Below are 14,369 nucleotides of genomic sequence, written 5' to 3'. Positions count from 1 at the left end.
TCATGAAGCTTCAGGCCCCTTCCCCAAAAAAACATTCACACTGACACACACCTGCCTTTGCACATGACCATAGACCCTGACCTGGGAGCCCAGCAAGGAAAACATGGAAGGTCAGAGTGGGAAGCGAATCAGCTCTGAATCCAGGCCACCTATCAGGGTCCAGGGGCCTTAGGCCCCGCGGAGAGTTCCTCCCCAACGTCACATGCCCCGCAGGCAGGGAGGGGCCAGAGCCAGGACTGGGGTCCTGTCCTCTGCTTTCTATCTGTGTGCCCTGGCACGGACTTACTCATCCTCTCAAGCCCACTTTCCCTTCCCTAAAATTGAGGCAACAGTACGACCACCTCATGGAGTCGCTGGGAGAATTCAGAGCTCAGGAACAGGGCTGACACTTTTCCTACTCTTAGCACCTTGTACCTTGTCTGCTCAATGCTGCCTACTCCAGAGCCCACCTGGCTGGGTGCTGGGTGCTGCTCAGGGCAGGCAGTGGCACGGACATGAGGCCCCGCCTCAGGCTTACACCCCAGAGGCCCCAGTTGCCAGCAATTCTTGTTTTTCCTGTTATCCTCTGAGATCAGGTCTTTGCTTTCCATCCCACTTGGAGCCCACTACCTTCTGCTAGACATACCTTTGATTTAATGTAGCCTTTAGCCACATTCACTTTAACTAGAATACTAGACATTTTGGCCAAATGTGAACATACGAGCAGTATATTTGCTTTTCAGCCACCACTCACCCTCACCTGGAAGTTCTCTCTCAAAATGACACAAACTATAAGGTGTCAACTCAGAGTGCAGATTGGTCTGTCTTGAAGCCCTGGAGTTTCACTGCGGAGGAAAGTATGAGACGGCAGGTCTGTGGACACATACACACACGGGGCGCGTACGGGCTGGGGCTCAAACCGCCCGTCTTCCCCGAGTGTCAGCTCTTCCTCGAGCTCTGGAGTGAAAAACTCCATCACTTTAGCCATAAAACAGACACACTCAGATAGCAGAATATAACATACCTGTAATCTAAAGAACCTAAACCTTAGGCCAAGCAAGCGGCAGGTGACAGCCGGCCCTTCCCAGCCGGTTGGGGGTCCCCGCAGGGTCAGGTTGGGAAATACTGGTTTTGACCCTCTGGAAGGGGAGAGGGTGAGGAGGAGCCCAGAAGACTCCTTTTCGGAGGCTGACCATCGCTGCTTTGATCCTGGCACCTGAGTGACTCCGCGTGTCCAGCCAGGGCCTCATGTTGGGGAGGGGAAAGGGAGCCCCGATCCCAGCCAGGTTATAAGAGATAGCGACAGGACAGCTGCAGACTCTTCCTGCGGGGGCGACACACATTCCCCTGGAACGAGGGGATTCAAGCTCCCTCTAAGCACAGCCTCCAGAACAGAGATGCCTGTGGTCCACAGAATACCAATGCAAACTTCTAAATGTGCAGAGTTTTCTAGAGAGTGTTCAGCCTTTTTTGGATTCTCAAAGGGATTCATGTCCCCAAAAGATAAGAACTACTCTTAATTAAAAAGAGTCTGAAAGCAAACTGATGAGACTGAAGCTCTGGCCATGGGTTGTCACAAGGAAAGATTTTTATTTGAGAACATCGGATACTTCTGGAAATGTTCCTGCTAAATCCAAAAACACCTGACAGTCCAGCTCCAACACTCACAAACCCACCAACAGCCTCGTTCTACAGACAAGACGGGATCATCCACGGCCAGCTCCCCTCCCACCGCAGCTCGCCTCCATCCGGGGCACAACTGCAATGCTAGGCCACTCAGCTACTCCCGGCCATAGGAGGGGAGAACGGGACCCCGCCTCCCAGGCCAGGGCCCCGGTGGGGGATGCTCACAGGGGCACAGCTGAGGCGACGTCACACACGAACACCGTGACCAAAGTCAGCGAGTGCCCAAGGGGTCCCGCTGGCTTCAGTGACAGCACAGCCAGGCTGGGACGGGCTGGCGTCCCCCGTGTGATCATCGCACCACCCCAGGACAGCATGGTGCCTCTGAAGGAAGCACCGCAGGAACCCTTAACCGCAATCACATTTCTCACACTTTATAAACAGAACAGAATCTCTCTCCCCAAGAACATCAGTTTGGACCTTCCTGGCTCGACAGGCTGTCAGGCAAAGGACAGCACACCTGCCAGTCTTAGTTGACCGTGGAGTCCAAGGTGTGGGCAAAGGCCTGTCCAGAAAGGGCTGGACAGCGACTCAGCCGAAGAGGCACCCACTACCGACGCCACTGCCCACGCTGCTTTCAGCTCAGCTGAGATCAGAACCTGCAGTGAAGCGAGCACCTGCCACTGGGGGTCTACTGACATCCCTTCTCTGCAAGCACGTGTGCCCTCTGTGAAGGCGTGCACTCACATCAGCGTCGCAGCCGCAGGAAGAACGCGTGTTTACACTCCATGCTCTCCAAGGGGTAATATTTATCGTAAAAATCTAAAACATATTCTTCAGTCTTGAATCCAAACTTCTGGTAGAGCAGCATAGCAGGGTTGCTCGCTGAGACGTGAAGGGTTACGTCCTTGCCCATGCAGGTCTGCCGAAAGAGTGGGAAAACACAAGGTGAAAACGAAAAAGCCAGAGGGAAAATGAGTGGGTGAAGTAACTTTTAAGTGTAGGCAGTCAGTTACAGAAACCAGAGACATTGCAGCACCAGCAACAGCAGGAAACCTGACCCTTCTCGGCTGCCACCAAAACAATGCGCCGAAACGTTCAAGACCAAGGAAACAGACGGTAAGCTGGGTGTGTTCTTTTTCTCTTTGGAGCAAAGAGCCAACAGGGATATTTCACTGTCAATTGTTTTATATTCAATTGCATTTAAATACATCAAGCGTATCAATACCAACATCACAACAATCTTGAAGAAACAGAGGACAAGATGAGACATTCTGCTTATAAAAACTAGACGTCAGGGCTTCCCTGGTGGCGCAGTGGTTGAGAATCCGCCTGCTGATGCAGGGGACACGGGTTCGTGCCCCGGTCCGGGAAGATCCCACATGCCGCCGAGCGGCTGGGTCCGTGAGCCATGGCCGCTGAGCCTGCGCGTCCGGAGCCTGTGCTCCGCAACGGGAGAGGCCACAACAGTGAGAGGCCCGCGTATCACAAAAAAAAAAAAAAAAACAAACAAACAAACAAACAAAAAAAAAAAAACTAGACGTCAACTTGCAAGGGAATCGTAAAAATTCCCTACCTAGACCTTCTAGAAAATATGTTAAATTATGTAGCCAGATATGAAATATTAAGATTTCTGTTTAATTATACAACTTGAATACCTTACACAGACATTCTGAATCCCAAAGACACTCTCTCATCACTTCCAAACTTCTCAGAACTGAGGTTTCTGCATTTAGCATGGGCCTGATCCTAGGGGAAAAGAGTAATAATGCTTGCTCTGTCAAGTCTAGGCAAGTTCTTAGATTCTTTAATTAGCTACACAGAAGAAAGTACCCCGAAAGTCACATAAATTCAGAACTTACTCTTTATTGACGAGGTACTGAGATCCTGGACTTGATGAGTTCCTGAGATTTTACAATCCCAGGTCAAAGGCAGACACATACCTTCTCCTCCCTGCTTCCCGCACATTCTGCACCCAAAGGCATTTTCAGGACAAGAAAGAACTACAAGCACACCAAGGATGATAGTCCTCTTTACGCTGCAAGTTGGCACAGTCCCAGAAGCGCCGTAGCCGAGCACAACTGACCGTCTGGGTGGTACTGTGTCTGGGCCAGGGTTTATGGTCTGGCCGGGGGCCAGGCACCCACATACAAAGACGGACACTCCTCCTCCCAGCCAGGGAGGCTCAGTAAGGACCGAGTGTGACACCAGAACAACACCCCTGCCCTATCCACTGGCCCTTGCTAGTGAAGGAGGAGGCAGAAGCCTGTGACCATCCTGCCAGGAGAGGGTGGATGGGGGAGGTCGGCCCTGCACACAGGGTGGGTGAAGGCGGGGTGTGGCGGGGATAATGGAGACAGCCTCACATTAACTGCCAAGAGAGGAGAGGAGAACGCAATTCCTCGATAGAGGGTTCTCAAGGTTCTCACCAACATCGGGCAATTATTGAGCAAGTTTCATTAAAAACTGAAATAAAAAAAACACTGAATCATCTCCATCTTCTATTTAAAAAGAATATTGCCCACGTGACACACAATGCTCCACATCCAATGGTTTCTAAATAAGCTACCAGATAAATTCTGGGGAAAAAAAAATCCTTGCATGTTTTTCTGGTGTTAGTATATAAATATATGGTCTATTTTCCTCAAAGGTGATACAGATATATCAAAGGATGAATTATTGAGAAGGTTCAGAGCAACAGTAAAATTAAAAACAAGCAGCATTAACAGAATGCACATACCACTGATTGATAGTTTTGCTAAAATGTTTAAAAATACTTAAGAACTAAAAGTCACTTTCACTTCTCAGTCACCGCAGTGGTGATTCCAAGAGCAGCAGCAGTTACGATACGGACGGTACAAGTGCTTTAGGCTCCCACTTGTGGTACTTTCCTCATTTCATTTACTACACCTGTTCACAAACTGATTTCTTTGAAACCTGGGTCTGAGGAGTGACCCTCTTTTAGAGGGTGAAGGCTTCTCTCTGGGTGTTAATAACCTCATGAGCTACCCAGACCTGCTCCTCTTCACTGGCGTCGCCTGGCGCTGGCCTCCTCCTCCTCCAAGCCTTTCAAGGAAGCCCAGAGGCAGGTGGGCAGACAGTGCGCAGAGACAACATACCTGAATCAGATGATAAATCATGAAAGTCGCGATCCCTGCTCTTCTCCACTCAGGATGGACAAATAGAAATGAAATGTATGCTTCGTTGTACTTCACATCTGGGACCATGAAGCCAAAGGCAATGATGACTTTCTTATAGAGGACGACAACGCTGAAGTCCGGGTACTGCAGGCACTCGGACAGGTCAACACCTACGGAGAAAGGCCAGCAGGGTCAGCCCGGGCTCGGGGGCTAGTGAGCAACAGGCCACTCAGTCTGTGCTTTCAGCTGCATCTGCGTGCTAAAACACCCAAACTGGAGACAGAGACATTACCATAGACACCACACATTCAGATCATAAAAATAAAAAAGTGAATTTTAGAAAATATCAAAATTAGCATCGCCTGGTCTACTTCTACATATGTTAAAAGAAGGGAAGCAGGACAGGGTGGGTAGGAGAGAGCATACAAGCTCAGAACTGGACGCACCTAGCACTGCACTCAGCCTCCGGGGCCGCGAGTGCCAGCTGGCGCAACCCTAGCGCCCCGCCTCGGTATCTGCCTTGGGTAAGATGAGAGATACCCAGACCCCAGGGGGCTGAGGAAAGATCCCGAGACCACCCATACACAGAAAACTGACAAGCTCTTTAGTACGAATGCCACATTTTACAACAAAGGAGTAAAATATAACATAACTCCATGTTGGAAGGCACCCAGTGTAGGGGCAGGAAGTAGCAGACACTCCCAGAATGCTCCTTCCAGCCCCATCCCAGCCCGCACCACGTGCACTGTGACATCCTGACAAAATCTCATCCAGCTCCTAGAAGACAAGTATTATTTCCTTTACACTCCAAAGCAGTGCAGTAAAACAGATCCACAAAGAACGTGTTTATATTTAGCAATGAAACTGTATTCCTTTAATCGATGGCTTCAGAGATAATATGTTAAGGCTGATAAAATCACGAATCACACTGGATTTATTCTTATTTTCAAAGTCTGTGGTTGGGGTATTTGGCTTTTTAAAAACAACTTGGGACTTCCCTGGTGGCGCAGTGGTTAAGAATCTGCCTGCCAATGCAGGGGACACGGATTCGAGCCCTGGTCCCGGAAGATCCCACATGCCGCCGAGCCCGTGTGCCACAACTACTGAGCTTGTGCTCTACAGCCTGCGAACCACAACTATTGAAGCCCACGCACCTAGAGCCTGTGCTCTACAACGAGAAGCCACTGCAATGAGAAGCCCGCGCACCACAACAAAGAGCAGCCCGCACGCAGCAACGAAGACCCAACACAACCAGAAATAAATTAATTAATAAAAATAAATAAATAAAAACAACTTTTGGCTGTGCTAACACTCTCAAAAGGACCAGCTAAATACACAAAGCACACAGAATTATTAAGCAAAAATGACAAGTGTCCAAATACACCCAAGATACCAGCTTGTGTGGTGCTGATGGACATTACCTGGGATCTAGACACATGTGGAAGCAAAACAGGGTGAATCATTTATTCTGGAACCAGAGACAAACAGGGAAGAGGAACAAACAAAAACACTGTTTATTACTTTAACTGCTGGCTTCTTCTTGACCTTAGGAAAGAAAGAGATGTTTATATTTTAATATTTCTATGTTAGTAGAGACAAACTGAATGAAATCATATACGGTTTTGGGGGTCACGCGACGTACGCTAATTTTTAAAACTGCTAAAGTGAATGACACAGAAAATGGATCTGCCTAGTTTGGGAGGGGAGAACATACCAGGCCAGAAAAACTCCTGACACATGGAGTTTATCGTCGGGATGTGATTTGGCCGGACATAGCAGTAATCAAGAGGTGCATCCGGCTCTGGCGTCCAGTGAGGGTCACTCCTGTGCAGGTGGGAACGAATCTGTGACAGCAGCTGCAGTTTGGGTGGCTTTGTTTCATAATCACGCCTCCAGAACCCAGAAAATAAACAAACTGAAGTCAAGAAAAATACCCATTACTCCCAGCCATTTGATTCACGAAACTCTTTGATCTGCTTTAAATTTTAAATTAATTTGCACTACTTTATATGGCGGCTGACTTAACAGCTACAATACTTTTCTGGTATGAAATTTAAAATTCATTCTATTAACATTCGTCAGACCCAACCCCTCAGTACCTGCCAGGAACTCTACTAGTGCTGGTGAGCCTTGATGAACAGAATGGGGAAACAGAAACAGCATCCTAATTCAACGCTCGGAGTGCTGGGACACAGGACAGAGCCCAGGAGAGGAAGGCCCAACCCTGCCAGGACAGCTGGGGACCAGGAGGTGGAGGAGGCTCGCATGCTGCTTCCCCGCGTCTGCGAGGGCGGGGCTGTGCCAGAAGGACTGCATGACTGGGGGTTGCAGAGCAAGCATGGCCAGCAGAGACAACTGTCAATCATGCACAGCCCAGCACTGGGGGCCTCTCTGGCCAGCTCAGCGTCCAGGGCGCTGCCTACACAAGGAGACTCATCAGCAGTCCACATACAGGCCTGACTTAGACATCATCCCATTTTTTCATTTCACAGACCACTAAATATATATACAACTTTGAAATCTAAAACAAAACAATGAGTATGATAATCATAATGAAATCTAACAGAGTTAACTTATCCTTGTCTTTTATGTTTCTTTCAAAGGGCCATCCTTTCTGCAAAAATGTACCGTTGAAACAAGCCAAGGATGAGACTGAACACAGAGCACAGACTCGGTCCTTGCTGATGCTAGCTCACAGGTCTTGGTCTCTATTCGCTCCAACAGGGGAACAGGGCTTGAAAACCACAAACATTACTCCCTGCAACACACTCGACATCACAGTTCTTCTCTGTATACCTGATGTAAGGCTTTAGGATCCGAGAAGTGTAAGGGCTGACAATGCTCTGGTCCACAGCCATATCTTCCGACCCCACCAAACGGTACAAAAACTTCGTGGTCTGGTGCCGAAATCCTTTCCTGGATGGCAAGGCAGTCTATGAGAAAGACATGCTAGTTATATAAAAATAAAATTACTCAAAGGATTGGTTTAATTTCCACAGATAAGTAGTACTTACAACATTTTTTTAATGTGTCAGAAAGTAAGTCTTCCCACAGGACTTAACTGGAAAGTTCAAGGTTCAATATAAACTTCATAGGTACCTTTATATAAAAATGGTATGAAAAACTAATCCCGGTTTAATAGTTTAAAAGCAAAATAATTTTTAAAATTTTAAAGTTTTGTAAAGATTTTAAAAGAGATTTAGACAGGTGAAATGCAGAATTGATCCCTGGATTTACAGCCTCTCCAGATTTCATGTTGTCTATAAAGGCACAGTCAATCCACTCATCAAATGTTCACCAGTCCAAGCATCAGGGGGGAGGGGTAACACACATAGGCCTCCTGTCTCATGAGTGGTCTCTGTTATCACAGGTGCGTGGGGGTCAATCACTGCTGCATCTGTATGTGGATCTATTACAATATGTCTCTACCAAATAAATCTGACAAAAGTAGGACTGATGCAGATTATCATCCCTAAAACACAGCATGAGCGGAGAGGCCCGACCGGTCAAGGGGGACGCAGTCCTACTCCTCCAGAGGATGTCCCCACAAAAGGGCTGCAGATGTCTGCTCTCCAGACACTGCTGCTCCAGGGCCCTCGGTCATGTCGTAATAGACCATGACAATTAGGGTTTTAAAGCAAAGAGCTCAGATGGAAAGATTAAGGCACATTTATAAAGTGGCTTGCCAAGGGTTGGATGAAGTTTAGAAACCTGAGTTGTTTTTGTAGAAACAGCTTGCTCTTAGCATAGAAAATAACTTTGTTGGAAGAAAAGCAAGAATTCTTTCCTTAATAATTTGCTCTGATTACTTTCCCAAACCGGACACCAAAACTTTCAAAGGCCAACTCTGAAATTCTTCCAGGACTTTGCATTTCAAAGTGAAATTCAAAGTTGTGGTATAGAGTTTCCAAATATGGCCCAATGCTTCCTCCTGTGCCTGAAGGTACAAGTGTCTCCCCATATGGAAAAGTGGAGTCAATGTCCCCTCCCCTGGAATCTGGCAGGCCTGGGGCAGGCTGGACCAGTCAGAACATGGCATAAGTAACATTCTGGGACTTCTGAGCCCAGGCCATAAGGGAGCCGGCGGCTTCCACTTCCTCCCTCCTCGACCCCAGCTGCCACGGTGCCCAGGCGCAACCACTGAAGGGTTGGTGGCCACACAGAGACAGGCTCTGGAAGACCCAGCTCCCAGCTGAGTGGAGCCACAGGGTGCCCCTTCCTTCAGCACATGAAGGAGAAGAACACCCAGCTGAGCCAGTCAACCCACAGACTCAGAAGAAGAATTAAATAGTTACTGTTTTAAGCCACTAAGTTTTGGGCTGGTTTGTAAAGCAGCAGAGATTACAGCAGCCCCTGAGCCCATGAAACAGCATCAGGTTAAATGGGAAGGTGAGGTCTGTGAAAGCCGTGGATGCGCACAGTCCCCACCCCTTTCCTCTCCCTTGCTTCCACACCAGCTTCTGCCTGGAACACTACTCTAGAATCTACTCCTGGTGAAGGTGCTGTGAAAACTGTTGAAATGACAACAAAGGACTTAGAATATTGCAACTTAGTTGACAAAGCAGCAGCTGCAGGGTTTAAAGATGACTGACTCCTATCCTGAAAGAAGTTCTAACTGTGGATAAAATGCTATCCAACAGCACTTCATGCTACAGAGAAATTGTTCATGAAAGGAAGGGTCAATCAATAAGGCAGACTTGGGGCTTCCCTGGTGGTGCAGTGGTTGAGAGTCCACCTGCCGATGCAGGGGACGCGGGTTCGTGCCCTGGTCCGGGAGGATCCCACATGCCGCGGAGCGGCTAGGCCCGTGAGCCACAGCCGCTGGGCCTGCGTGCCCAGAGCCTGTGCTCCGTGATGGGAGAGGCCACAGCAGTGAGAGGCCTGCGTACCGCAAAAAAAAAAAAGGCAGACTTCACTGTTGACTGATTTTAAGAAACTGCCACAGTCCCTATGATCAGTCCACAGCCATCAACATCAAGGCAAGACCCTCCACCAGCAAAAAGATTACAACTCACTGAAGGCTCAGATGATGGTTAGTACTTTTTAGGAATAAGGTATCTTTTTTAAAAAAGAATAAATTTATTTCTTTTATTTATTTTTATTTTTGGCTGCACTGGGTCTTTGTTGCTGCATGAAGGCTTTTCGCTATTTGTGGCAAGCAGGAGTTACTCTTTGTTGCAGTGCACAGGCTTCTCATTGCAGTGGCTTCTCTTCTTGTGGAGCACGGGCTCTAGGCACAAGGGCTTCAGTAGTTGTGGCGCACGGGCTTAGCCCTGCACCAGGGCTCGAACCTGTGTCCCCTGCATTGGCAGGCAGATTCTTGACCACTGCACCTCCAGGGGAGCCCCAGGAATACAGGATCTTTTAATTAAGGTATATATATTGGATTTTTAGAGATAATACTATTACACACTTGATACACTACACTATACTGTAAACATAACTTTTACATGCATTGGGAAACCAAAATATTCACATGACTCTCTCTGTTAGAGTATTTGCTTTAATGCAGCGGTCTGGAACTGAACCCGAAATATCTCTGAGGTCTGCCTGTAAGCACTCAACAAACAATGTTAAGGATAGGTCTCTTAAAAAAACCAAATGAAGAGATAAAGAAGGAATGGCGTCAACATTCATATTAGGAGTCCAGAAGGGGAGGAAAAAAATAAAGGAGGAATGTATTTAAAGAGCATGATGAGGAATTTCCCAAAATAAAGAAGCATGGTTTCCCTTCGGGTTCCAGTCCTGCATGTAAGGAGCTCAGAAGTCCTCACTCCACCATAACAAGGAAAAGGCTGAACAAGCTAAAAATCAACAACTTCTCCGACCCATCAGAGAAGTAAGGTCACAGGGAAAACCGCTGCCTCACAGACTGGAGACAGACAAGTGGATACAGAGGTTCACAACCTACTGGAGTAAGAAGCCTCGTGAAGCAGTGCCGGGAGGGGAAAACCTTACCTGCAATCGATGAACTGCTGGAGGCTCAGTGGGGACAAGTCTGAGAGAACAGACACCAGGGAGGCCCAGCACTTGCAAGAGATCTACCTCTAGGAGGCTCTACCAGGTGCTCACTGTGACGATCAAAGAAAAATCCCCTCCTGCTGCCACTGGGAGCAGCTCATTTTGAACTGTCAGGGTATCTGTGCTGGTTAACGAAGCTGCCCTCAGGCAAAACTATTCTGCCAGAGCCTAACCTACCTGAGGGAAGGGAATACCCAGCCCCTGCCCCCTCTAGCCACCCTGTCCCACTTAACTGGGGAGGAAAACTGAGAAACCCTTGTGGAGTCTCAGCCCAGGGGCACACGCTCACTTAAAGACCGAGGACCAATCCGAGGACTAATCCGAGGACTGTAGAACACCTCCCCACCACATCACTAATGGCCTATTCCCACAGTGCCTTGTACCCAGGACACCATCCTTGGCTGTCAACAAAAAATTACAAGGCAAGCTAAAAGACAAAAACACAGTTTGAAGAGACAGAAGCATAAGAACCAGACTCAGATATGACAGAGATGTTGGAATTACTGAACTGGAAATAACTATGATTAGCATGTTAAAGGGCTCTAATGGACAAAGCAGAGGACATGAAAAAACAGATGGGTAATTTAAGCAGAGATGGAATTTCTAAGAATAAAAAAGAAATGCTAAGATCAAAACCACTGCAGCAGAAATGAAGAACAGCTTTGATAGGCTCACTGGTAGACTGGATGTGGCTGAGGAAAGACTTCCTGAGCTTGAGGACATGTCAACAGAAACTGCCAAAACTGAAAAGCAAAGGGAAGAAAGGCAGAATGGAACAGAATATCCAAAAACTGTGGTACAATTACAAAAGGTGTAATATATGCATAATGGGAATAGCAGAAAGAGGAAAAAAGGAACAGAAGAAACACCTGAAGCAATAACAACTGAGAATTTCCCCAAGTTAGTGAGACACCAAACCAAAACCACAGTCCCAAGGAGTTCATAGAACAAGGAGGATAAATGCCAAGAAGCATGTCGGACACGTGTAATTGAAAGAGAAGAGGTGCCGAGCAAGATAAATGAGAGCAAAAAACACTTGAAATGCATGAACACAAGTCAAGATCAAAAACAAAGAGAAAACTCAGAAAGCTTCCAGGACATGGGACAATAAAAAAGGAGGCCACCTACAAAGAAACAAGAGTAAGCCTGACATTGTGGCTCCAGGAACAACACTACAGCAAGACAATGATGGAGTAATAATGCTAAAATGTTAAAAGAAAAAACAAAATGACAATTTTATATCCAACTATGTTAGCATTTAAATGCAAGAGTGAAGTGAAGACCTTCTGAGGCATACTGGTTTAAAAATTAACCTCAAAAAGACTGTATTTTAAAGAACTATTAGAGGAAGTACTCTAGCAAGAAGTTAACCCAGAAGAAGCAATGGGATGTGAGACTGAGTGAACACTTTAGTGAGATTTACTGGTACCTAAACAAGCAACACAAAAGAAAAAAGGCAAGGGCTTCCCTGGTGGCACAGTGGTTGAGAATCTGCCTGCCGATGCAGGAGACACGGGTTCGTGCCCCAGTCCGGGAAGATCCCACATGCCACGGAGCAACTAAGCCCGTGAGCCATGGCTGCTAGGCCTGCGCGTCCGGAGCCTGTGCTCTGCAATGGGAGAGGCCACAACAGTGAGAGGCCCGCATACCGCAAAAAAAAAAAAAAAGGCAAAGGAGAGCACGCAAAGGTATTTTTTTGTTTGCAGGGTGAAGAGCACGTGATAATATTAAAAAATTAATAGAGAAAAATCAATACATGTCTTAGGTTAGGACCTATAAAAAGAATAAAAATAGAACATACAATTTTCTTTATAGAAAAGATTCAACATCACATAGACTATTTTCTTTGACTGCAATATAATTTGATTAGAAATTAAATCAATTACTAAAAGATACTGTAAAAATTCTCATGTATCTAAGAAAACTACGAGTTATTTACCACTAAACTCTTGGGTTAAAGAGGAAATGCTGAGAAAAATTACAGAACACTAAGCACTGACTGATAAAAAAAATCACATCATTTCAAAGGTCATGAGTCATGGCTAAAATATCATAGAGACAGTTATAGCTATGAATATATCAATCAGAAGACAAGAAGGAGAATGAATTGAACAAATGCATTTATGGCTGCACGCCTATGTAACTGCATTAAAATGATACTAAAATTCCAGGTTAAGATGGGAGATTAAACACAAACATCCAATTTTATTTCCTCCCAAAACCCAACTACAAGAAACTGACTTAAAAAAAAAAAAAAAAAAAAAAAAAAAAGACAAGCAGGCAAGAACAAAAAGATCAGGAGAAAACCAAAGTAACTGGGAAGCAGATGGACACAAAGTAGCAGATTTAAAGCCAAAATCCCAAGCTGGCTTTCAGTGAAGTGAGAACCGGCCCAACCAGTACTGCAGAATCCTAAATTAACCCAGGTGGCAGCACCAGGTTCCTCTGGAACTGGGAAAAACTAAGGAGCAGGTAAAAGCTGTGGGTGGAGCAGGAAGGCCCCAAACCTCCAACCCCACTCCCACCCGCGGGGTGGCTGCCCTCCCCCAACAGGAGTCTGGGGCCCAGCTCTACAGAAGGCCTGATCAGGCTCTGGACGGGCAGCTCACGTGACACTGAGGGGTGAGGCCTGCACCAGCTGAAGGCTGAGACCCCCTCTCCCGGTGGCCACAAGGGTTCCGAGACTGAAGAGTCTTCTACAGGGACTCTGACTGGCCTAAGGGTCTAAAGGAAGTGACACTGGGGGTCCTCAGCAGAGGACTCACTGGCCTAGAAGTCCCTGTTCAACCTAGCTTTCCCGAAGACTCTGAAAGCACTGCTCCACTGCCGGCTTCCTTCCAGTATTGCTGCTAAGCTGGCACTCAGCTTTACCCAGCGCTAGCTGGGGATTTCTGGCTCTAAGTTCAAGGCCTTTCAGACACACAAGGTCTCAAAGTTTACTTTCCAGGCAGCTTTCCTCTGGAAGCCACTAGGATGTGCTTCACTAAAGAAGGGAGTAAACCTATGAAAAAGTAAAGATGGGGAGCAGGAAACAGGGGGTTCAATCCAGCAGAGGGGAAGATGGGGCTCCGGCAAGGGTAGATGCCAGGACCACGATGGCGGCCAGTACAGAGCAACAAGTGTGACTCAAGGGGCAGACATCCTGAGGCTACCAAGACTAAGCCTCTGCCCCACTGGACCGTCTTGTAAACCCAAGGAGGCTTGTCCGTGCTCAGCTTGGTTCACAATGCATGTGAGGCTCCCCTGCTCCCTCCATGGGCTCCCTGGGTCAGCGGAGGACACTTACCCCACAGATAACCGCCCTGACCTCTGACAAGCTGGAGGGAAGCACAGCAGCCCTGACGCAGGACAGGGACCCCCCACCCACCGACCAGATTTCTGCACATTCCCTGGTACACACCGTAGACCGCTGATGCTCAGGCTCCCAGGACTCCTTAACGACCTTAGCCACCGACTTCCCCAGGAAGGGGTCACGGCACGGCAGCTGAAGCCAGAACACGACTGGACGAGTTTCCTGGGGCTGCCGCATCAACACTGCATAAACGGGGCCTTAAACAACAGAATTGTATGTATTCCTTCTCTCATGGTTCTGGAGGCCCAAACCAG

General features: G+C 47.4%; 1 protein-coding gene across 7 annotated transcripts in view; it reads right to left on the bottom strand.

Annotated features, from left to right (window-relative positions):
- The window catches only part of KAT14 (lysine acetyltransferase 14), a 58,931-nt gene that overhangs the window by 25,739 nt on the left and 18,823 nt on the right, over window positions 1–14,369 (bottom strand). For 2 of the 7 annotated variants that reach the window (XR_010836570.1, XR_010836571.1), the window contains exons 7-11: window positions 7,539–7,675; window positions 6,457–6,632; window positions 6,164–6,287; window positions 4,722–4,912; window positions 1,546–2,524 (exon numbers count right to left, since the gene is read on the bottom strand). Coding sequence is in view for 4 of the 7 variants with exons in the window: in XM_067013431.1 (XP_066869532.1) it covers window positions 2,351–2,524; window positions 4,722–4,912; window positions 6,457–6,632; window positions 7,539–7,675 (678 nt within the window). In the remaining 3 variants the exon portion in view is untranslated. Of the gene's footprint in view, window positions 1–1,545; window positions 2,525–4,721; window positions 4,913–6,163; window positions 6,288–6,456; window positions 6,633–7,538; window positions 7,676–14,369 lie in introns of those variants that run through there. The other 5 variants (XM_067013431.1, XM_067013430.1, XM_059037086.2 and 2 more) reach the window with 3 other exon arrangements.

This window comes from Kogia breviceps, chromosome 14 (assembly GCF_026419965.1).
Source record: "Kogia breviceps isolate mKogBre1 chromosome 14, mKogBre1 haplotype 1, whole genome shotgun sequence".
Classification (NCBI taxonomy): Eukaryota; Metazoa; Chordata; class Mammalia; order Artiodactyla; family Physeteridae; genus Kogia; species Kogia breviceps.
The sequence above is the reverse complement of the archived record's forward strand: the minus strand, read 5'-3'. Positions and strand labels throughout refer to the sequence as shown.